Source organism: Corythoichthys intestinalis, chromosome 2 (assembly GCF_030265065.1).
Source record: "Corythoichthys intestinalis isolate RoL2023-P3 chromosome 2, ASM3026506v1, whole genome shotgun sequence".
In the NCBI taxonomy this organism is placed as follows: domain Eukaryota; kingdom Metazoa; phylum Chordata; class Actinopteri; order Syngnathiformes; family Syngnathidae; genus Corythoichthys; species Corythoichthys intestinalis.
This window is the reverse complement of record NC_080396.1, coordinates 51,302,775-51,325,900: the sequence shown is the minus strand read 5'-3', so window position 1 is coordinate 51,325,900 and position 23,126 is coordinate 51,302,775. Positions and strand designations below refer to the sequence as shown.

General features: G+C 38.5%; 1 protein-coding gene across 3 annotated transcripts in view; it reads left to right on the top strand.

The window, feature by feature from the left end:
* The window catches only part of zbtb46 (zinc finger and BTB domain containing 46), a 127,769-nt gene that overhangs the window by 39,539 nt on the left and 65,104 nt on the right, over positions 1-23,126 (top strand). For all 3 annotated transcript variants that reach the window (XM_057858575.1, XM_057858568.1, XM_057858561.1), the window contains exons 2-3: positions 8,649-8,869; positions 8,977-9,901. In XM_057858575.1, the coding sequence (XP_057714558.1) occupies positions 8,649-8,869; positions 8,977-9,901 (1,146 nt within the window). The remainder of the gene's footprint in view (positions 1-8,648; positions 8,870-8,976; positions 9,902-23,126) is intronic.

Sequence of the window (23,126 nt, the reverse complement as noted above, 5' to 3'; positions counted from 1 at the left end):
AAGCCTGAAATGTGGCGAAAGGTTGCAAGATTCAAGGGGGCCGAATACTTTTGCAAGGCACTGTATATGTATGCATATTTATATATGTATTAGGGCTGCAGCTATCGAATATTTTAGTAATCAAGTAATCGACTGAAAATTCCGTCGATTAATCGAGTAATCGGATAAAACATTTTTTTTAGGGAAAGAGCAATTATAAATATATATGAGGAAAAAAAGACATTTAATCCAATCGTGAACCATTTTCAGTCAATCAATGTCTTTTTTTCCATGTACATTGTTGAAAACAGCCAACAATTGAATCTAAGATGTGACTACAAAAAAAAATTCACTGCGTTCACTCAAAAAACTTCTAGATCTTTAAAAAAACAACAACATATTTCTTACCTAAAAATGTAATTACACTTGATAACCAGTGTTGTTAATAACGGCGTTACAATATAACGGCGTTACTAACGGCGTTATTTTTTTCAGTAGTGGGTAATCTAATTAATTACTTTTCTCATCTTGGCAACGCCGTTACCGTTACTGAGGACGGAAAGGCATGCGTTACTATGCGTTACTATATTGGTCGAAAAGTCTGAGGGAGACGGACTCACCGAGACACAGAGCAGAGCGGGAGCGGGGAGGAGGCAAGAAAGTTGTGACGCCGAGCAAACGCGATGCTAGGTAGCTCCAATAATACATGTTGTAGCCGATAGCCGACAAACTACGCCCGCATGTTATGGTAGATATGGTAGACATGGTAGATATCACATGTACTGTATATAGATATAACTAGATGCAAAATGACAGACATGGCACGAAATGCGTTAGTAGACAGCCGCCATCTTAAAGCAGTAGGCTTTTTAGGACGGCTCTGTTGTAGAGAACCTTCCTAGCGAACCTAAGTAACTTTTATCTAAAATACTTCTAAATCGGCAAAATCTTGACTTGAATCTATCTTTAAATGATGAAACAGTTTTAAAACTTTCATATGTCGAAAGTAGAGAGACGGGAACTAATGCAATAATGGGAGCAATTTTAACAACTTTTAACAGTTGATTCAGGGTAAAGGGTAAATTACGGTAAAGAATTGGGCTCGGGCCAATTGTACTAAAAACCTCCACAAAAAACTTCACATAGTGTGGCCAATGTTTTTTTTTTTTTTTTTGAGGGGAAAAAAAAAAAAGTAATCATCACCAATTACTTTGCCAAGTAACTAATTACTCTTACATTCAGGTAATTGAGTTACTAACGCAATTACTTTTTGGGAGAAGTAATTTGTAACTATAATTAATTACTTTTTTTCAGTAAGATTAACAACACTGTTGATAACACACATCACTTGAAAGCAACGTGTTTTTCCCACCTGTTTCAATTGAATTTCCATTTGTGTCAAGCTATTTTTAAGTTCTAGTGAAGTTTTAAGTTAGTCTAAACTGTCCTGAATCCTGATAGGATTTTTTGCAGTGTTCAAAATAAATCTATCATACCTGCTGTATTGGAGCACATTAGGGACCAGTGCTACTTGGTGTTTTATTCAGCAATGACTACTGAGCTAAAACTGACAGTTAGCTTTATTATGTTTAAATTTTACACCCTCATCACTCAAAAGCGCTGTGTTTTTACAGATTAAGTAAGACACGTTAGCCACGCATCGACAGTGGTCATAATCAATAGAAACCTAGCCCTCCGAAGGGCTAACGTTATGTGAGCGGGTGACAGTAACGCATGGGGTGAAAGTGGGCCAGAACGGTCAGGAACGCAGTTCCGGTATAAGATTCAGGGCCGGAATGCTGTTCCGGTACATGGTGCTTTGATTTAAAAAATATGACGGCAAATGTCAAAAAAAAAAAAAAAAAAAAAAAAAAAAAAAAAAAAAAAAAAAAAGCTAAGCTGCCACACATGCATTTCATCTACAAGAAGAAAACAATCTACCAACATCAGATTTACATACACAAGTGCTAACAACAAGCATAATGAAGTGCTTGTGTAACGTAATCCGTTTCCACCTATATTTATGATAGATTTTATTCCACGGACGGCATGAAGGTTGCCCAAGCTGCTGCGGTTATCTGAGTCTGACGATGATGAGTCACGTCAATGTGCGAATGCACGCAGCAAAGCAAAATGCCTGGACTCATTTATCCGTTCAATTGGCTGACATACTGACATGTGATCAGTAGAGATGGTTAGCTCTGATTGGTTCAAATGTGCATGTTTTCTGGAACAGCAAAAAAAAAAAAAAAAAAAAAAAAGCTACATACATAAGCAACAAAAAATGGATCAAATCTTTAAGAGCAACGAAAGAGTTGAGGAGGTTTATTTATCATATTTTGTTTTATTTTCTCTGATGAGGAGGTTCAGAACATCTTAGCTCTCAATGTGCACTTTGGACTTATATTTGTTCATTTATGTTAGGCTACTTATTTATTTCTTTATGATTTAAAAAAAGTTGATGTTTGCGCGATCTTCAAAATATATTCCATTTCACTCTGCATAATATAAGTCATTTGTACTTCTTTTTCTGAAAGTATGTCACTTATATCTTTATTATTAAAAATAAAAAAAGTAAATGTTTACATTTACTTCAATTTTAATATATATCCTATGGTCTTGAGTAGTTAAAATTGAGATTTGGCATTTAGTATGTGAGGAAATGAGGGAAAATAAAAATTAGGAGGTGGAGGTTGGGGTTATTGGTGTTTTGCTAACTTTTATTTTGCAAATCATTGAAAAAATACAATTTTGAATGAAAAATAAATAAATAAAATTTCTGGCTCCGTGGCGACCTTTACGTCGGGGAGTTCCGGCAAGAAATTCTAGCCACTTTCACCCCTGCAGTAACGTTAAATTTATTAGCGCTGAAAAGTCTACTGCTTAAAGATGGAACGCTGCCCAGTGGCGGCCGAGTCTGTCATTTAGCATCTAGTTCTAAATGCATGCGATATCTATGAGACGCATCGGACATTACCTGCTACCAAGCTAGCATCATGCGGGCATAGTTTTTAGCAACGTTAGCGTAGTTTGAAGCGGCTTTCGGCTGCAGTAAGGTTTTTTTTAAAAATTGTTTTTATTCCTTCTTCCTATACACACGTGATGTCAGCGTGTTGTCCCGCATTAAAAATAGTCCGGGCAAACGTGAATCACGTGATGCTTAGAGCTGGCAAAATTAAACGATTCCTCGAGGTGAATAAAATTACTCGGATCAGTTTTTAAACTCGAGTTACTGTAGTATATACATACATACTATATATATACTAATATACAGTATATATTGTTTTGAGCTGAAACGAATACTCGAGCAACTCAAGTAACTCCAGTTTGAAAACTGATCCGAGTAATTTTGTTCACCTTGAGGAATCGTTTAATTTTGCCAGCTCTAAGCATCACGTTTTGCCTGGACTACTTTTAATGCGAGACAACGCGCTGACGTCACGTGTGTAGAGGAAGAAGCAATAAAAAAAATACCTTACTGCAGCCGACAGCCATTACAAACTGTGCCGACGTTGCTAAAAACTACACCTGCATGTTGCTACGGTGGTAGCAGCCTAGCAGGTAGCGTCTAATGCGTGTCATAGATATCGCATGTACGTAGAACTAGATGCGAAATGACCGACTCGGCAGCGTTAATAAAACAGCGGCCATCTTAAAACTGTACACTTCTCGGCGCTCATAAATAAGATTAACGTTACTTTCACTCGCTCACGTAACGTTATCCCTGCGGAGGGCTAGGTTTCTATTCATTATGACCACTGTCGATGCGTGGCTAACTCTTACATACAGGCTTTATTTAGTCTGTGAAAACAGCGCTGTAGAGTGATTAGGGTGTAAAATAAAAACATAATAATGCTAACTGTCAATTTTAGCTCAGTAGTCATTGCTGGATAATACACCAAGTAGCACTGGTGCCTAATGTGCTCCAATACAGCACAGCATTTATTTTGAACGCTGCAAAAACTCTAAATCCTATCAGGACTTACAGTTTAGACCAACTTAAAACTTAACTAGAACTTATAGCTTGACACAAGTGTAAATTCAATTGAAACATGTAGGAAAAACACCTTTTAAGCTTTGTGTGTTATCAAGCGTAATGACATTTTTAGGTAAGAAATATATATGTATATTTTTTATAAGATCTAAAAGTTTTTGCAGTGAAAGCAGTGAATTAGTCTTTTTTTTAGTCACATTTGAGATGCAATTGTTGGCTGTTTTCAACAAACATTGAAAATAAAGACATTGATTGACTGAAAATGGTTCAATATTACTTGAAATCTCTTTTTTTCTCATCTATATGTATAATTTCTCTTTACCTAAAAATATATATATTTTATCCGATTACTCGATTAAGCGATAGAATTTTCAGTCGATTACTCGATTACTAAACTATTCGATAGCTCCAGCCCTAATATACTGGACTGTCTCAGGAAATTAGAATACACAATATTCTAATTTTTTGAGACAGTCCTGTATATATAATATATGGCGGAAAACACAGACAAGACTGAAAAAGCAGTTTCTGCTCTTGCACTCCTCTTTAAAAGAAACTGCTGTATTTTCAGCCAAAACACCTGTTGTGTTTGATAGAACAATGCCTATATGCTGCCATAGCAGATTCATGGTGCATTAAGCCCGTGATCTATTTTTAATTTCTCCGTTTTACCCCAGAGACCCCCTTTTACAGACGTCGCGCAACTGCTTTTGTTTCAACCCAGCCATAAAACGAAGGTAATTAATTATATTTATTATTCAAAATGTCTGTCATTTTTAGCTTTGAATCATTAATTGATGTCTAATATTTCGTTAAAAAAAACGACTTGATGATTCACTCGCATATTTTAAACTTTTAAACAAAATATGTCACAGTGAAAAAAATGATGTCTGTAAAAAAGTCACAGATATTTCCCTCATAACCGTGGCTTAATTGTATTTTTTTGTTACTATCGCATTTTCACTGAAATGTAAAATGATAAATAATCAATCCAAACAAAGAAAAATTGAAAAAAAAAAAATGTTTACAAGGGTAAATACATGAAAAACATTTTTACCACTCCTTGATGTCTGCGATTTCTGCATCGCGACCCTTATTATATGACCATATTTCACCCATAAAATCCCCCAAAAATCCAGCTTTGGCCATTCACAGCTGTGTCTTGACACTCAGTGATACATTCTACATGGAGTTTTTGGATCGAAACAAGGTAAGTATGCGATAATGTCTCGTTAAAATCATGGCGTCTGTAATTCTGCTCTCGGGTGCTCTCACCTCCAGATACGGTTTTGTTGTTTAAAAAACTTTTTTTTTTAAATGCCCTCCTGTTCAAAATTTTTCTTCCCCCAGAAAATTGAGATTTTAAGCTTTCCAATGATGTATCACACATGCATATCGGACAATTTTGAAGTTTGGCCAAATTGGGGGTCTCAGAGCGGAGTTTTCTGCCACTGTACAAGTTTTTTTTTTTTTTCGCCCGACGAGTGTGTCTACAGAATTAATCATACTCTTATCTCAAGGTAGGGAAAATCTATTCGAGATTAGACTGCCAAAAAACTAAAAACCATTAAAAAGAAAGCCAATAAACTTTACTCCTTTTTTCTGATAACTGTTCTCCAGTCAAATGATGCTTATTTGTCCTGTCCAATTCTTTTAGCAAGCATGCTGTTTGTTATTTTAGCTCCTAAATTTTCTAGTTTGAACATGTTGCCCATGAGTATGATGGCAATTTGAAATGGATGGTGGAGCAAAGAGATGAAAGCTTGACTTTTTGGTCTTTCAGTGTGACTTTTCAGTTTCCTTTAAAAAAAATGTGTGTTGGAGATTGACCCCGTATTTCTCTAGGTAAAGAAAAAAAGTTTATGAACAGAGTGTGATGAATAAAGGCCCTTTCTCATGCTGCATGGGGCTATAGAGGTGTTTTTCATCTTATAGAAATGGGCTGGCTTTACAAAGTTGAATGCAAGTGGCCCTGAGCGGCAAGAGAAAGGACGCTGTGTCTTTAAAGCTACTCAGTCTGTCTGCAAAGGTGATTGGAGAAGACTCTCAATATTTCCATTAACCCAACATAGAAAGGAAAGAATATCTCAAGGTTAGAACCGCAATAGATTTTTTTTCAGCAATGCGTCAACCAGAGAAAAAAAACTGTTTGCCTTATGAAACACACATTCATACATTTCTCACCCTTTGCTGGTCCAAATAAACACTAATTCCAAGAAAAGGTCAGGAATTAGCTGAAAATTGATCAAACCCATTTTTTCCCTCCTCCGTGCACTGGTCCAGTCATTCTCACATGAGACTCGTTTGTCCGAGTGGACGTGGGAGACATTGTGGATTTATGTGATCCTACAAGCCATCAGGTTGAGCAGAGCTTTGCTAAACATGACCTGAAGTGTGCCGGCCCCGGAGCAAACGTTGCTGTCACCTTGGCCAAGGCGAGCTGTCATCTCTCCGAGCGGCCCATGAAACCTGACAGCTGTGGCGTTCCCAAAACAAATCACCGCTGCGTTTGGTAACACTCTGCGTCCTGGCGATTTAGTCCTCGTCGAGACAAGAGCGGGAAAGGCAGCTGCTAATGTTCTGGATAATGCACTGCTTTACGTGTTCATGTTTGGGCTTGCTTCGCTTTGTTTTCCCGCCATCTCCTTGTATGTATGCCACGACGTGCACACCTGCCTTTGTCATTTTCCTCATTGTCTTTTTTTTAAATTTTTTTTTTATCACCTCCATCTCTTTGTGTTTGTGCTTGAAGTGCCTTTTGTGTGCAATAAAAATGGGTAATAGCTGAGCGATTTTGAATAGAATTCACAAATTCTAATCTGAATGTTTTTTATTTATGCATGCACGTGTGTCACTTCATTGATATAAATGGGCTAGTCTTTGTCAGCATCAATCACCTTGACTGAACAGTGAAGACCAAAAGCTTTGAGGTGAAAGTTCAAGAAAGTTTTGTCTTGCATTGTATTTGTAAGTGAGGCCATCTTTATAATGTAATGCCAAATTTTATGCTGGTGGTCTGCCCTTAGTGTGCGTGTTTTTTATTTTATTTTACCTTTTTATCCTTCTTAACACTTTTGCGAAAATGTTGCAGTGTAACTGTCACATCTAATGAGCCCCCCCCCAACACACACACACACACACACACACACACACACACGCACGCACACACGCACGCACACGCACACGCACACACACACACACACACACACCTTTTCTCGTCGACAAACACGCACCCCAGTCAACCTGTCAGCCGGTGTTTAAACAGAGATTTCTGTGTATTTATTGCTGAGCTCTTTTTAGACATCAAACTACAGCGGTTGAGATGCGGCTTCTGTTGATGTCATTGTCTTTTATGTCACATTCATTATTGAAAGATCCTAAGCTTGGTGTCTCTTTCTTTTGCTAAATACAGTTTATTCCCCCTCTCCTTACATTAGAATTGAAACTTCAGAATAACAATGTTCCTAGCTCTTTTATTTGCTGAGTTTTTGCTTCTATCGGCTTTATTTGTGTGACGCTGATTTTATGCCTGTGGTCTTTCTGACACAACCATTTAATTATTGTGTGAAAAGGATAAATTACAGTTTTGACTTGACTTTTATTGAAATCAGTGACATAGTATAACATCCATAAACTGGCTGCAGGGCTGCACACAAGCAGCAACACCTACATCCCTCTTTTTCACTTCTTAAATATTTGATATAGGAGCAGTCGGTTGATCAAAAGGAAAATTTAAATTACTACACGTTCCATCAACGACTACTTTACAAATTGGATTGCAGACCATTTACTTATGTTGGCAGTACATCATAGGTATTTGATTTAACACAAGGTCTGTCATTGTAAAAAGTGGAGCCTCGCAGAAGATGTTATTAAAACACAGTAGAGGGGTATATACAGTATACACACTGTATATACACATCACGTACTATGACATATGTATACACGACAGTGCCAATACAATTTATAGTCTGTGTATATTATGTTTTAAAATCATAGCTAATTATATATATAAAGTAATATGTTCCTGTTGCTATAAAACGAGAATCATAGAGACACTGTCAAGTGTGGTCAATGAATGGATACACTCGCGCGCACACACACACTAACACACCCCTCCCTCCCTCCAGTCCGCTTTCGTCTCCTTCTCCGATCTCTGACCACCCCCCGCCCCCCTCGTCCGGCCGTTCATGACCGTTTTACTTCCTGTCAAGACAAAAAAAATTCCTGCATTGTGACCTGTACGTTGTTTCGGATCCCTGCTATGTTTTATGATATATGTTGTTTATATTGTAACTTGCTTGTAACTGGCTCCATAATTTCTGGAGAGAGAAGTTGGCAGCGCAGGATTGCCAGCTGCGGTCCGATGCTCACTCATCAAACAAAATTTCGTTGTCATCTTGTGTTACTTGGGTTGTCAATGACAAAGACAATCTGAATCTGAGTGAACAGCTGCCTTAATAGTGAACCTATTAAGTACTTTTGGGGTATTAAAATACACTTTTTTAAGCTGTGGTTTGCATTAAATGAGTTTTTGTTATATTAGTATTTTGTTTGACTGAAATTATAAGTTGTGTTGGTTGTTTGTATGGTGACTTGTGACCATAAACGATTTAAATCAGGTCTGTAGAGATGTATTCAAATGTATTTCTTTTTTTTTCTCTCCACCTTTTAGAATTGCACAAGCGAGGCTTTTGTTCAGCTACCCAGATGAACAACAGGAAGGAGGACATGGAGATTTCCTCTCACTACCGACAGCTCCTCCGAGAGCTCAATGAGCAGAGGCAACATGGAATCCTCTGTGACGCCTGTGTCATTGTGGATGGAAAGATCTTCAAAGCTCACAAGAACATCCTCCTGGGCTCTTCCCGCTACTTCAAAACTCTTTACTGCCAGGTAAAGGTTCTAAACTTCCACACTTGACCTTCTGATTAGGGAGTGATTCCTGTTGTTCCATGATGTCTCACCTTAATTAATAAATTGTACTTCTTTTAATGCCTCAGGTTAAAAAAGGTTCAGAGCCTCACCATCAGACTACAGTAACTCACCTGGACATTGTCACTGCGACAGGCTTCAAAGCCATCCTCGACTTCATGTACTCGGCTCACCTCGCTCTAACAAGCAAGAACGTCATCGAGGTCATGTCGGCGGCCAGCTACCTGCAGATGACAGACATTGTACAAGCGTGCCACAGCTTCATTAAGGCCGCCCTAGACATCAGTATCCGCTCTGAGATGGCTGACGAATTGGCTGACTTTGAAATGGGAGCCGTTGTCACTGCTGGCATAGGTGCTGGTGGTGGAAGTGGTGGAGGAGGAGTTGGACTAACAGGAGCAGGGGTAGTAGCCGGATTGGGTTTGGGAGGAGGTGGGATAGTGGGTATGGCCTCCGAAGCCCTCGCCTCCATCATGTCCGGTCGCAGTACCTCCCCCTGGCTGGCGCGCCGCACTAGCCCCGCTAATTCCTCCGGGGACTCTGCCATCGCTAGCTGCCATGAGGGAGGTAGCACTTATAGCAAGGAGGACCAAGAACCCCCCAAGAGCCACGAGAGCCAGGAGGAAACTTGCCACGACTCCCAGCCTGCTTGGCCGCATGACTACAGGCCTGTCAGCGTCAAAGAGGAACAGGTGTCCCCTGCCTCCTCTTCGCATCCCCGGGACACCCCCAGGGGTGCTGCCCAGAGCCAAAGGGATCAGATAACAGGGGGCACAAGTGCAGGTGGGGATGGATCTTGGCAGCCCCTATCAGGATCGGGGCGGAGGAAGAACAGGAAGAACAAGGACACGGTCAGACATATAACCCAGCAGGCTGAAAGGAATTGGGACAGAGAGCGGGACAGAGAGAGAGACAGGGACAGTAGGCCTGGATCTCCACTGCCATCCATGCTCGCTGTGGCAGGCTGGAACTACAATGGACAGGACATCCAAGGTATGAATTCACTTGACAGAACAACCTTTTCTTTGTTTTGGTGTTCCTTTAACTTGAGTAAGGATGTTGGCACTTGGTCACAAAAATACCTGCTAAGCCAGAAACACACTACACATAACTCTAGTTTTTCTCATGTATGTTTAACATTCATTGAATTTAGGCTAAACTCACACCATTCTAACTCCTGAGGGTGTGATGGGTTAAATAAGTGGACACAAAGTCCACGAAAGGCTGGTCTGTTTTTATCGGATATATGCATTACAGGTTCGAAAGGTTTTGGAGTTGTACTTTGAAGAGGGCAGAATATTATTTAATTTATAAGCAGCATTACACAAAACAACCCAATTTCTGCTTGGCATATAGGAGAACCTATTAATTTCAATGTGAATTTTGTAATTTGATTTGATTAAATTCCATTATCGAGTTAGATTTAGCAACTGCATCAAGTACTTTCTGTACAGCATGTAAAAATATGACGTGTGTTGTACTGAAAGTTTACTAGTCAACAATGACCTCTTTTCCTCTTCCAGGGTTAAGATTAGCTTGCTTCCACACTAACGTGTTAGGACTAAGATGATTATCTCAAATCTTGGAGGTGTGAGGTGAAGTGGGGTTAAATGCAGATGGATGATACAATCCACTTCTTGCTTTTGTTTTTGTAACACACTCACACTCAGTTACCCACACCAAGAAGCAAATGAAATTTCACGTTGAAATAAACTTCTTCATTTGAGAGCGCCTCTCTTGGTTCTCAGTTGTTAATTAATTTCTTTGCACAAAAACTAATTCTTCAGAAAGACGTACCTGGCTGTGTGAATGTGTGTGTGTATTGGAGGGGTTTAAGTGCGCTGTGGGCCCAAGGCGTCGATAGTTAGATCATTAAAAGTAAGAGAAGCTAATCCTGGGCGCATTAAGGGAGTTGGCTGTGAAATGGGCACACACGTCGCACAGCTAAAGAAAACAGGATAATTGAATTGACCTGGGTCACTGCACGGATTACTAGTGCGTCCTCACTATCCTAAACTCCTCCCCCTCTCTGCGGGACTTAGGGAAGGACCTCTGGAAAGGGCAAGCATAAGGAAAAAGGTAGACATGTTGAAGAAAGTGCTATGTACATGAATGGTGAATGAATGGTGGTCAGAGAAAAACATGTAGCAGAGGCATTTATTGTCATTTATTTATCAATTAATTTTGATTAACGATTGATCTTAATTACTTCAGTCTTGTAGAAATGGTCAGGAGTTGCTGTCCTACCACAACTGGGCTTAAATGGGTAGGCTTGAGACCTTTGTGTGGAAGAACTTGACTCCATTGGCTTGACGGTGATATCAGTCCCATTAAAATCAGGCTTGATTGTCTTGTCGACATAAAGATGTTCTAGCAAAGGCTCAGGGAGTGATTCCTGTTTGACCTAGCAGACCGGGAGTTGTAAAGGAGGGTGACCATCACCATATTTTCCTCCTGTTACTGTCGTTACTGACCCTGACCCTAGTGTTGCAACAATCATAAATCCCCCCTTGCACAGATTTCTATTCTGATTGAGAGTTTTAGCATCATTGTGGCTGTTGTAAAAGCGCTAATAGATTTTTTTAGCTGTGAAAACCACTCACAATTTTCTTTGACGAGGTAAAAAAAATGTGGCCAAATACATACCGTATATGCTAGTACTGTATGTATCTACGTTAATCTAACAATGACCCTGGTGGGAAAGCTAGCTTCAACAAAGCATTGAACTACTGTATGTAGCTAGACAACAAACCCAGTATCAGCGAGTCACCATGCATACAGCAGTATCATCATCTTTTTAGTATTATCACCGCCAGTATATATACTAGTCCTTCTAAAAATATTAGCATATTGTGATAAAGTTCATTATTTTCTGTAATGTACTGATAAATATTAGACATTATGAATTTTAGATTCATTACACACATCTGAAGTAGTTCAAGCCTTTTATTGTTTTGATACTGATAATTTTGGCAAAAAAGTAAAAAAAACCCCAAAAAACCCCTATCTCAAGAAATTAGCATATATTGAAAAGGTACTCTAAAGAAGCTACTAACCTAATCGTCTGAATCAACGAATTAACTTAAAACCCCTGCGAAAGATTCCTGAGGCTTTTAAAAACTCCCAGCCTGGTTCATTACTCAAAACCGCAATCATGAGCAAGACTGCCGACCTGACTGCTGTCCAGAAGGCCATCATTGACACCCTCAAGCAAGAGGCTAAGACACAGAAAGAAATTTCTGAGCGAATAGGCTATTCCAAGAGTGCTGTATCAAGGAACCTCAGTGGGAAGTCTGTGGGAACGAAAAAGTGTGGCAGGAAACGCTGTACAACCAGAAGAGGTGACTGCACCCTGAGAAAGATTGTGGAGAAGGGCCGATTCTGGACCTTGGGGGAACTGTAGAAACAGTGGACTGAGTCTGGAATAGACACATCCAGAGCCACTATGCACAGGCGCGTGTAAAACAGTGGCAGAAGCGCCTGACCTGGGCTACAGAGAAGCAGCACTGGACTGCTGCTCAGTGGTCCAAAGTACCTTTTTCAGATGAAAGCAAATTTTGCATGTCATTCGGAAATCAAGGTGCCAGAGTTTGGAGGAAGACTGGGTAGAGGGAAATACCAAAATGCCTGAAGTCCAGTGTCAAGTACCCACAGTCAGTGATGGTCTGGGGTGCCATGTCAGCTGTTGGTGTTGGTCTACTGTGTTTTATCAAGGGCAGGGTCAATGCAGCTAGATATCAGGAGATTTTGGAGCACTTCATGCTTCCATCTGCTGAAAAGCTTTATGGAGATGAAGATTTCATTTTTCAGCACAACCTGGCACCTCCTCACAGTGGCAAAACCACTAGTAAATGGTTTACTGACCATGGCATTACTGTACTCAATTGGCCTGCCAACTCTTCTGACTTGAACCCCATAGAGAATCTGTGGGATATTGTGAAGAGGAAGTTGAGAGACACCAGACCCAACACTGTGGATGAGCTTAAGGCCGCTATCGAAGCATCCTGCCTCCATAACACCTCAGCAGTGCCACAGGCTGATTGCCTCCGTGCCACGCCGCATTGAAGCAGGCATTTCTGCAAAAGGATTCCCGACCAAGTATTACATACATAGCAGATATAATTAATTGACGGTTGCCTTTTTTGGATTAAAAAACACTTTTTTGTATTGGTCGGATAAAATATGCTAATTTTTTTAGATAGGGATTTTTGTGTTTTTCTGGACTTTTTTTGCCAAAATCATCAATCTTAAAACAATAAAAGGCTTGAACTACTTCAGTTGAGTGTAATGAATCTAAAATATATGAAAGTCTAATGTATATCAGTACATTACAGAAAATAATGAACTTTATCACAATATGCAAATTTTTTGAGGACTAGTGTATATATATATATATATATATATATATATATATATTATATGTGTGTGTATGTATGTATGCATGTACATAATATACCAGTGTTATCATCTGAATAAGATGCATGCCCACAAACCTTTGAGGAACCAGAGCTGACAACAGGCTGGATAGCTGGTTAAAAGACTACTCAGTTGCAGAGGCTGAGCAGGAAGTTTATGGATGCTCTTATTTTGTAATAAGCCTCTGGAAGTACAGAAATGGCTCGCATGAGGTGACGACTTTCTCACACAGGTCACCAGGGCAAGACGAGAGTGTGTGCGTTGCTGTAATCCAATTTACAGTATGTACTTTTAAATGGTGCATTTTGATATTTGTTAGTGTATGAAATCCTATTTGTGTTGTAATTTACGGTAAATTTGTCATTTAACTATTGTTGTGCTGTAAACTGGCACACAAGATTGATTTTTTTGTTACATTCTTTGCTCTTCCTTAAATGAGGAAATTAAGTGTATTTCCGACAAAACATCAGAAATTAAAACCATCCACTGCAGGAGTGGGCAAACCGGTCCTCGAAGGCCGTTGTGGGTCCTGGTCTTTGTTCTAACCGATCGAGCACAGACATTTTAACCAAAGAGGTTTCAGCAGAAACAAAAAGCACCTGACTGCAATCAACTGATTGCACTTGTAAAACACTAAATTGGTGAAAAGGTGTCCTCTCAATGGATTTGAAGAAAAACCTGCACCCACTGTGGAACAGTTTGCCCCACCCCTGATTTACAGCAACCGCTTTGCACTCAGACATTGTATTCAGCCAGATAATTGCTTCATGATCATGTCTGCAGTTTCCGCCCCTTTCTCCTGATTGGCTCGAACATCAGATGACTGGGGGAAGTGGTTGGATAGTTGAGGTTTGCAAGATCGTACTGCATAATGAATCAATGAATCAGGAAGTACCTTCTTGCTTGCAAGGCTAGTAGTGCTGACAAAGTTGACATCCCAGCATGCCTCAAAGCTCAACTTGTAAATTATTCCATAATGTACAGTTGTTTGTTGTGTGCCTTAAGTTCGGAATAGTCTGGATATCATCCACAGACTTTATTATTTGTCAACTATTCTTTTTTTTTTTTTTTTTTTTTGCTTATATGTTGTGATTGAATGCTGTGTTCTTACTGTGTTTAGTGACCTGCGTAATGTTGCTTACCATTGTAATGTGGTGGCAATTGTAAGCTATTACCCATCCTGAAGTAAAGCTTTTATTAAACAAAGCTTTTCACTTTTAAAGATCATCACATTATCAATATAGGTTTTTATAACTTCATCACTGATTGTATCACTTTTAGGGGGTGTTATTTGCAGCGATTCACTGCACAAATAGCGTGGGTCAAATTCAGTCATAGACTTTCAAGTTAATTGGTGTTGTCATTATGTTGAATTTGAGTATTTTTTTCTCCCGTTACTTGCTGTCTTAAAGCCATGCAACTTCTTTCTTACTTTCCTCTTCCAAAGCTCACTCTCCCAGTGGCGCAGGGCCCACCCTTGAACTGCTTATCATTACAGTCAGCCATTCAGAAGCTCACGGACAATCGAGACTCTCAAAACTCTAAATGAAAATAATATAACACAAATTCAGACATTGCTAGCTGCAGTACTCTGAGTTTTGAAACAATCACAAGAGAAGGGAAGAGTATAAGTATTTACTAATAATGGAGCGCTCATGCACAGTATTTATGCAGAATAGCAAGCATCTGGACATTACAGCAAAGTGCTACTCAGCTTTCCCATTGTACATTGTATGTACCATACACATACTGGTTCCCATTGAGTAAGTGCAAATACAAAAACTGGCCTAAGAAAAAAAATCTCACTCCGTGTGCTTGTAGCTTGACGTTTAGATGACTTGACTAAACAGGTAAACTTGATCTCGTTCTTGGTCCAGCGCAACAGCAACATACATTGTTGGATTCGTGGGCGCTAACAAATTATCCGGGACCTCTTCGTGTATGCTTCAACAACTTGCTTCCCTCTTTTCACTTTGAAAAGTGTGGACCCCAAAGTTGCTCCTAATCCCATTTGAGTTTGTCTTTTTTCCGCTGAATGGATTTTCCCTCATTGAATACAGGTAATGACAATGTAAATAAATTACCGTGATGGATATTTAATAAGCTTCAGTGCATTTACCTGTTGTTGCAAGTAGCTTTGCCCAAGGAGGGTATTCAAGTGGCCCAACAGGTGGACTCGCTTTTATTCGTCGAGATGAACTGAAGGTGTTTAAATCAGGAATCCAACAGATGGATTTCACCAGGTCATCCAACTCCAGTTTGATACATTTTTTAACTGCTCTCGAACCTCTTGGAAGTGCATGTAGCAGCCAGTCAGATTCTTGAACACAAAGTGTCAGGGATCATATTGTAATCACAGGATAGATGAAAGATTGTGACGGATGAGTGTTTATTTGCATAATTTGCAAGTGACTGTACTACTAGTGTCATTTTTTTGTAGAATGCTTCCACACAATGAATGTGCTGCTACAGCTCATTTGCTTCATTTGACTGTTCAGCTATTGCCTTTTCTGCATCCATGTTGTTTGTGCAAATTGCTAAAGCATGTGACTGGCAATTAATCGACGCCGCGCATTAGCCATCGTGGAGGCGTACTAAGTCAAAGTGTCGACGAATCAACTAATTGTTTCAACCCCTACAACCTTATGATCAATTCCAAATAACTAACATGATGTGGGGGTATAAGTCATGAAACTTTTAGAGAGTGTAAGCCCGTGTTTGAAATAAAGTAATTATTGGACTCTTCACAAAACACTCCTTCAACAAGTTCAAATTGAACTACGACTGTCCAGCTCCCTCTATTGCCTAACTCGGAACGTACAGGCAATAATTAGTCCGCAATTATAAAATGTAAATAATTAACCCTAAGACGTAAAATTTAAAGACGGCCCTGAGGATCCATGCGTATACATACCTACAATACAACCACCGAATTTCATTGTGATACTTCCACGAATAATTGAGGAGTAGAAATTTTAACTCCGAAATTAATGTAACTATTCAGCTATTAGGGAAAAAAATCTGTATACGAGGATCAATTTGTTTACTAAAATTTAGCTATCACATTTAATTCTAATCCATGCTCAAACAATGGAGTACCAATTACAATCCGGCAATTACATGATCTAGTCAATCAGCCCTCAGACAAAAACAAAAAACAAAAAAAAACCCGGCTCCGAGGATCGATTAAATTCAATTAAATTCAATTCAATTTTATTAGTACAGCCCTAAATCACAACAAGGTTGTCCCAAAGGGCTTTGCAGAGGCAATATGATACACAGTCAGAAACAGTAGATGAATTAAATAAAGTTCTAGTCCAAGTCCTGGGCATCCCTCATCCATAGACCCTCCATGTCGGCAAGGAAAAACTCCAAAAACCCTTTGGACAAAATTAAAAACCTTGGGGAGAACCACAGTCAGGAGAGATCCACTCCCAGGACGGATAGACAAGATGCACCAGGACTGCTAATGGGAATTAGCAGACAGAGTTACAGTTTATAGAGATGCAATAGAGTGAAGGAACAAGAGGAGGTCCATCTAGCCAGATGAGACGGGGAAGGGGCAGCAAGAAGAACGTCCATCCAGCGAGGGGTTCGGATAGTCAGGAGGCTATGCCTGAAAAATAGCCCCTCCCCAGAGGGGACACCGGGTGAATAGTGATGAAGAGACTAGTCAACTAGATATTGAAATTAGAAAAGAGAAATAAAGTAAGACAAGTGATAGGTAGAGTGAGGAAAAAGGACGTAGGACTCAAATTATAAGCAAATACATGCTTATAATGCACCTACTAATTTTGATTCTGATCTATGCACAAATATGTAGGAATTAGCAGTTTTAGTTAGTGCCTTCCCAAGAAGAACAAAAAAACAAACAAAAAAAAACAACAAAGCGACATTTTGAAACCGGCCTCCAGGCGATCTAAAGAGCATTTTTATATGACAGTTTGCACATGAATACCAGTATGTGTTGATTAATGCTACATTGAGGATTTCTTTCCAAAACGGATTTCGTGAGGTTATTATTGACTAAGGAGCATGTACAGTATACCCGTCACTTGGGTGGTGTGATGTTTTGGTTGATTGCACATTCTTCTGTTCTCTCATGTGAAGCAAGTAAATTCTTTTACCCAACCTAATAAAATCACTGGAACAAAAGTAGTGTCAGTTTATTCCAAGTGTCGGTCAAAAATACACAGGATCTGTTCAGGCTTATGTCCACTTAAGTCTTAAGTCTCTGTAAGTAAAGGATTTTGTCACCTGCAGTTTGAGATCCGAATCAGTTGGGGGGCCAACGGATGTCTGAGGAATTAGAAAGTCGTGTACAGCCCTTTTTAAAGCTACTACATACTGTACTACACAGGATTGCAAGACATAGTTGAAGCCATAAAAACCCTATCGGTTGGAAACTTAAATAATGGGAAATTGATTGTTTTAATAGTAGTCATATACTGTACACATAAAATTGAATTATACAAGCAACTAAAAGTCTGCGATTGGCTGGCAACCAGTTCAGGGTGTACACCGCCTCCTGCCTGTAGTTAGCTGGGATAGGCTCCAAGTCCCCGCTACCCTTGTGATGAGAAGCGGCACAGAAGATGGATGGATAGAAGCAATGAAAAATATAATTTGGCAAAAAATCATCATTTGTCGATTTGGGTAACTTTTTTACGGTTTGTCAGTAGTGGTGTCCGTTAAGGGAAAAATCCTCCAACATACTATGACAGCTTTTTTCCTCTCACTTCTGTCATTCTTATGTGCCTCGTAGATAAAACAAGTGCATGCATGAAGACAATGAAAAGAAAAAAATCTAAACCTAATGAAATAATTTCCCTCAAAAAAGAAACCATTTAAAGCCAAACACTTTGGGAAAGCTATTATTTCTAAATAAAACTGAATAACAAATGATTCTTATTGCGCTTGTTGTATTTTGCTCATATAGTAACACAAGCTCATTCATGTCATTTTCTTAAACAAATTACCATAGCATTCTTAACATCGTTCATAGACTTCACTGTTGATTTTCTACTTTTTAAAAATATTTTTTTTATAGAGGTGCACGATAATTATCGGTCCTATAATAGGAATTATGATGTCATCACAAAAAATCTGATAACAATATCTTATCGGGCCTATTAATAATATTTTTGGCACGGTGTCGGATTGGGATGTGTGCGTTTGTTTACACTCCTGTTTTGCCAGTATGCAAAGTTTTGTTACTGTTCTAGAGGCTGTATTTTTCCTTCACTGAGTTACAAGCCTTCCTATGCCAAATGTTTTATCTGCTGACAAAGCACAATACCTGTTGGGTTTAATGTTTGTTTTAGATCAGTGCTCATTGTTCAGGGGAACACATCGTCATTGATATTGACTGATTGATTGTGATTGACTCAAAATATATTTATTTGAAAAAAATAAAATGGGCATTATATTTGAAGTCAAAACTGTTCTTGTCTTTGTTTTGTTCATTATGATAATGTTCATGTCAGCATGAAAATGCTGGTTCGGTCAAAGGCAAATCTATGCTGAATCAACCACTAGTGTTTTTGACCTACAGGTGTTCAAAAACTCAGGTGAATATACATTGAAAAATTATATATAGATTATCGGTTATCGTATCGGTATTGGTCTTGAGGAGCAGGAAGTTATCAATATCGGTATCGGTTTAAAAAATGTTGGATTCATTCACTACAACAAAACATTGTGAACAATGAAATTGGACGTGGCACTCCAGTATAAACATATGTGTTTGATAGGGGTGTAATGGTACACAAAAATCTCGGTTCGGTACGTACCTCGGTTTTGAGGTCATGGTTTGGTTCATTTTCGGTACAGTAAGAAAACAAAATGCAAAATATAAATGTGCTAGTTGTTTATTACACACTTTTGTTCTTTCAACAATAGGAACATTATCCTATACAAAGCGATAATTCTGCTCAAAAAGAAGCGGGTATTTAAAGTAGGGCTGTCAAAATTATCGCATTAACGGGCGTTAATTAATTTTTAAAATTAATCACGTTAAAATATTTGATGCAATTAACGCATGCACTGAATGACCAGCTCACACATTGCCTTAAACAGATTACAATAAGGCCGTTTATGGACATTAAGAGTGATGTGAATGCCACCGGCCGCTTGGGGGCAGCGCCGTTCCATACTAATGTTATTTCTTATAAACGTTGGAGAATTAGTAGTTGTGAGATGTTTATGCTCTATGCCCAATGCAATGCAAATTGCTGTTTGTGCTCCACACATATTTCGGTAAGTTTTCTTTCTTTTAGTGGCAATTATGTGTCTCTTTTTGTATTTTGGGTAAGATATGTACAGAGATATGTATTTTATAAAGGCGAGTGGACACAGGCGTTCTTTGGACCGCGCCGTTTATTGGCATAAGCTTCTCCTTCACAACAAACATAAGTATCGTTTAGTGAAAGCACAACAAAAATAATATTCCTATCCCTCTCAAAAAAAATAATGTTCACAAAAAGAAAAGCACTTCAGTCTGTAGTAATGAGGCCCTATTCTCACAGTTAAACAACAATGCAAATTGAACTGGCATTACATATCAAAATAGCTATGCAAAATACACGTAAAACTTACTCAGACTTTGGTCACTCTATTCTTATTATTGTTATTTTTATTCTTATTATTATTATATTAACTCTACTTTTGATTAAAAATTTTACAAATTTTATTAAAACGAAAACATGAAGAGGGGTTTTTAATATAAAATGACTATAACTTGTAACTATAACATTTATCCGTGGATCACTTTAACAGAAAGAATGTTAATAATGCCATTTGTGGATTTAGTGTTACAATAAACAAATACAGTACTTATGTACAGTACGTTGTATGTATATATCCGCCTTGTGTCTTATCTTTCCATTCCAACAATAATTTACAGAAAAATATGGCATATTTTATAGATGGTTTGAATTGCGATTAATTGCGATTAATTACGATTAATTAATTTTTAAGCTGTAATTAACTCGATTAAAAATTTTAATCGTTTGACACCCCTAATTTAAAGATAATAATCCAACAACAATTTGCCTTTCAGACCCCGCGTATTGGTCAGCTTTCTTTCTGAAAGAAAGAACAAAAAAGAAGTCCTGTGCTAACGAGAAAGACAATCCCAATGACAAAGATTTTACCATGTATTTTACAAATGAAATGCCTCAATGAATCATTTTTTTTTCTTATGAACGGTTTTCAAAAGCTTTATTGGTGGATTTTCTCAAGTTAAAGCGCCACACAGAAATTAATAAATGTAATTGTATAAGCAGGATCTGTGTATTATTCTTATTATTTAATTACAGGTATTTTAGCACATTTCTATTTATTTTATTTAATTGAGCTATTATTTATTTTATTATGTGTTTATATTTTACAAATGTGATGTAGTATTCATTTATATTGTATATTTTATGTTGTATAACTTTAGTTCCTATGTGAATATTAGTTCCTACTTGTTTTGTTGTGGTCGGAGGGTTTTGTATTGAACACGGGGCCGTGCTGGTTATTATTATAGCAGAGAAGACAGCAGTAAATCAACAAAGGCAAGTCAACTGTGCCCCGATCTACCACTCAAGAAATCTGATGGACTCAAAAAGTGGGTTATGATGCTTATTAGTTTGAAAATCGACCGGATCCCCCGTATTTTTACACGAGTGACTTCCGGTCTGCCTGATCCTAGCTAGTAGTATTGACGCAGGAGGGCCGCGTCTCGCGTCAAATAATAAACTCTGCCGTTCTTTTCGCGTGTGTCGCGTTGAGCCGCTTCTGGGACGCGTCTAACACGCGGCCGCAGTGCGACTGGTGTGCATTGGCTGATCGACTTGACTTCACTGCGTTTTCGCGGCGGCCACGTTGTCTCGCTGTTGATGTTTCTGGGTTATATACTGTCCTACCGTGTTGATCCTCATTATAGTAGAGAAGACGCAGTAAATATAATCTACACAAAGAAAGTATAACCCGATCGACTCACAGCCTCTAAAAGTAAGGGTTACATTACGTCACAAACTCGTCCTGTTCGCCTTCGTTCTGAACCGAGCACCCCGTACCGAAACGGTTCAATACAAATACATGTACCGTTACACCCTTAGTGTTTCATAAATAAAATAAATACTGTAAATAGAAAATATATGCTCTAGAGATATAAGTGCATAATTATAGCTTAATTAGAATGAAATAAGTACATGACGGAAATAGTTCAATGCTGTCCTAATTTTAGCAGCGTCACTTGTGCAAAGAATAGAATAAGAATTTAAAAAAAAAAAACATTCTATAAATATAAAAGGGGTTTAAGTAATGTGCACGTTAAAGTTAAAAAGTGTTAAAAAGTGTTTCTTAGGAGTTCATAGTGTTTTTGTGTTTAAGGTAGTTTGAGAGAATTTTATTTATGCTTAAAACACAACCATTATACATTATATTTTGTATGCTTTTGTTATGCTTGCAAGAGATCATTGTAGCATTAATCTGTTGAGTGTTCCTTCTCATGGCCTTGACGATCGTAGACGGTATCAATATGCCCAAATATGGACTGTTATGTTCTGTTGTTTTTCAATATGCCCTGAATGAATACAAGGGAGGACTGTGTTTTCTTATCGTTGTTCCAGCCGGGACCGGTGCTCAAGGGCTCACAAATTTTCTTGTGTGAGAAATCAACACAGGTTTCAAAAAGGATGGTACAGGTGGTGAAACAAGGAAAAAGGTGACGCTTACCATTAAAATGAAGATGCAAATTATAGAAAAATATAAGTGTGGGGTACGCATCAGTGAACTGGCTTAACAATACATCTTCACAGTCCTCCTCCGACCACCGTTCGCCAGTCTATATAAGTAAAGATGGCAATTATTATTGTGGTAACATAGCCAAAGAAATCGCCAACTTCGTCAGGTTTTATCATTTATTTCAGAACTTATCCAGCACAAAACGCCTGCTGATCGCCAAAGTTGACGGTGTTCTCAAGAAAACATTGAAAGCGAAAGTAAACTCAACCACACCGCTCCCTCTCTCTGTCACTTTAGCCACGCGGTGCGTTCAGATACAGAAAAAAACGTCCGCCATATGAGAACCCGATTCGTTACATTATTACAGGAATTATTATTATTGTTATATTATTATTCCGATTTTTATTTATAATTTATGTGTTTTGCTATGTGTAATTGCCATTTGTAATAGTACCAGCAGTATTTATTAAGGATTTATTGGATGTTTTTGGGCCGTGGAATGAATTAATGGGATTATAATGTATTCTTATGGGAAAATCCTGCTTGGCATACAACCATTTCGACTTACAAACAAGGCCCTGGAACGAATTAACTTCGTATGTAGAGGTACCACTCTATGTCGAATGTGCAGCTCATCTTTAAGTTCACTGTGGCGCCACCTTACCACAACAAAGAGTTTTTACGTTGAAATTATTGTGAATAAATGCTTGAATCCCTGAATTCTTTTTAGATATGGATGTAAAGCGATTCTCGATTTTTGGTTAAAAGCAAAAAAAACGTCCAGGTAGCATTTATTTTACGTAAATATTGTGAACTATGATGCCAGTGCCTTAGAGGCTAATTTCTCCATTTTTGTCCACAATGTTTCAAAATGCATGCATGGTACCAAAAATACAATAATTACCGTAATTTCCCGAGTATAAGGCGCACCCGCATATAATGCGCACCCCAAATTTACTTGTAAAATCTAGGGAAAATTATTGTACCCGTTTATAACGCGCACCCTAATCTTAGCACCAATAAATAGAAGAATACAAGACCTCGTGTACAGATACAGAAATGTCATTTT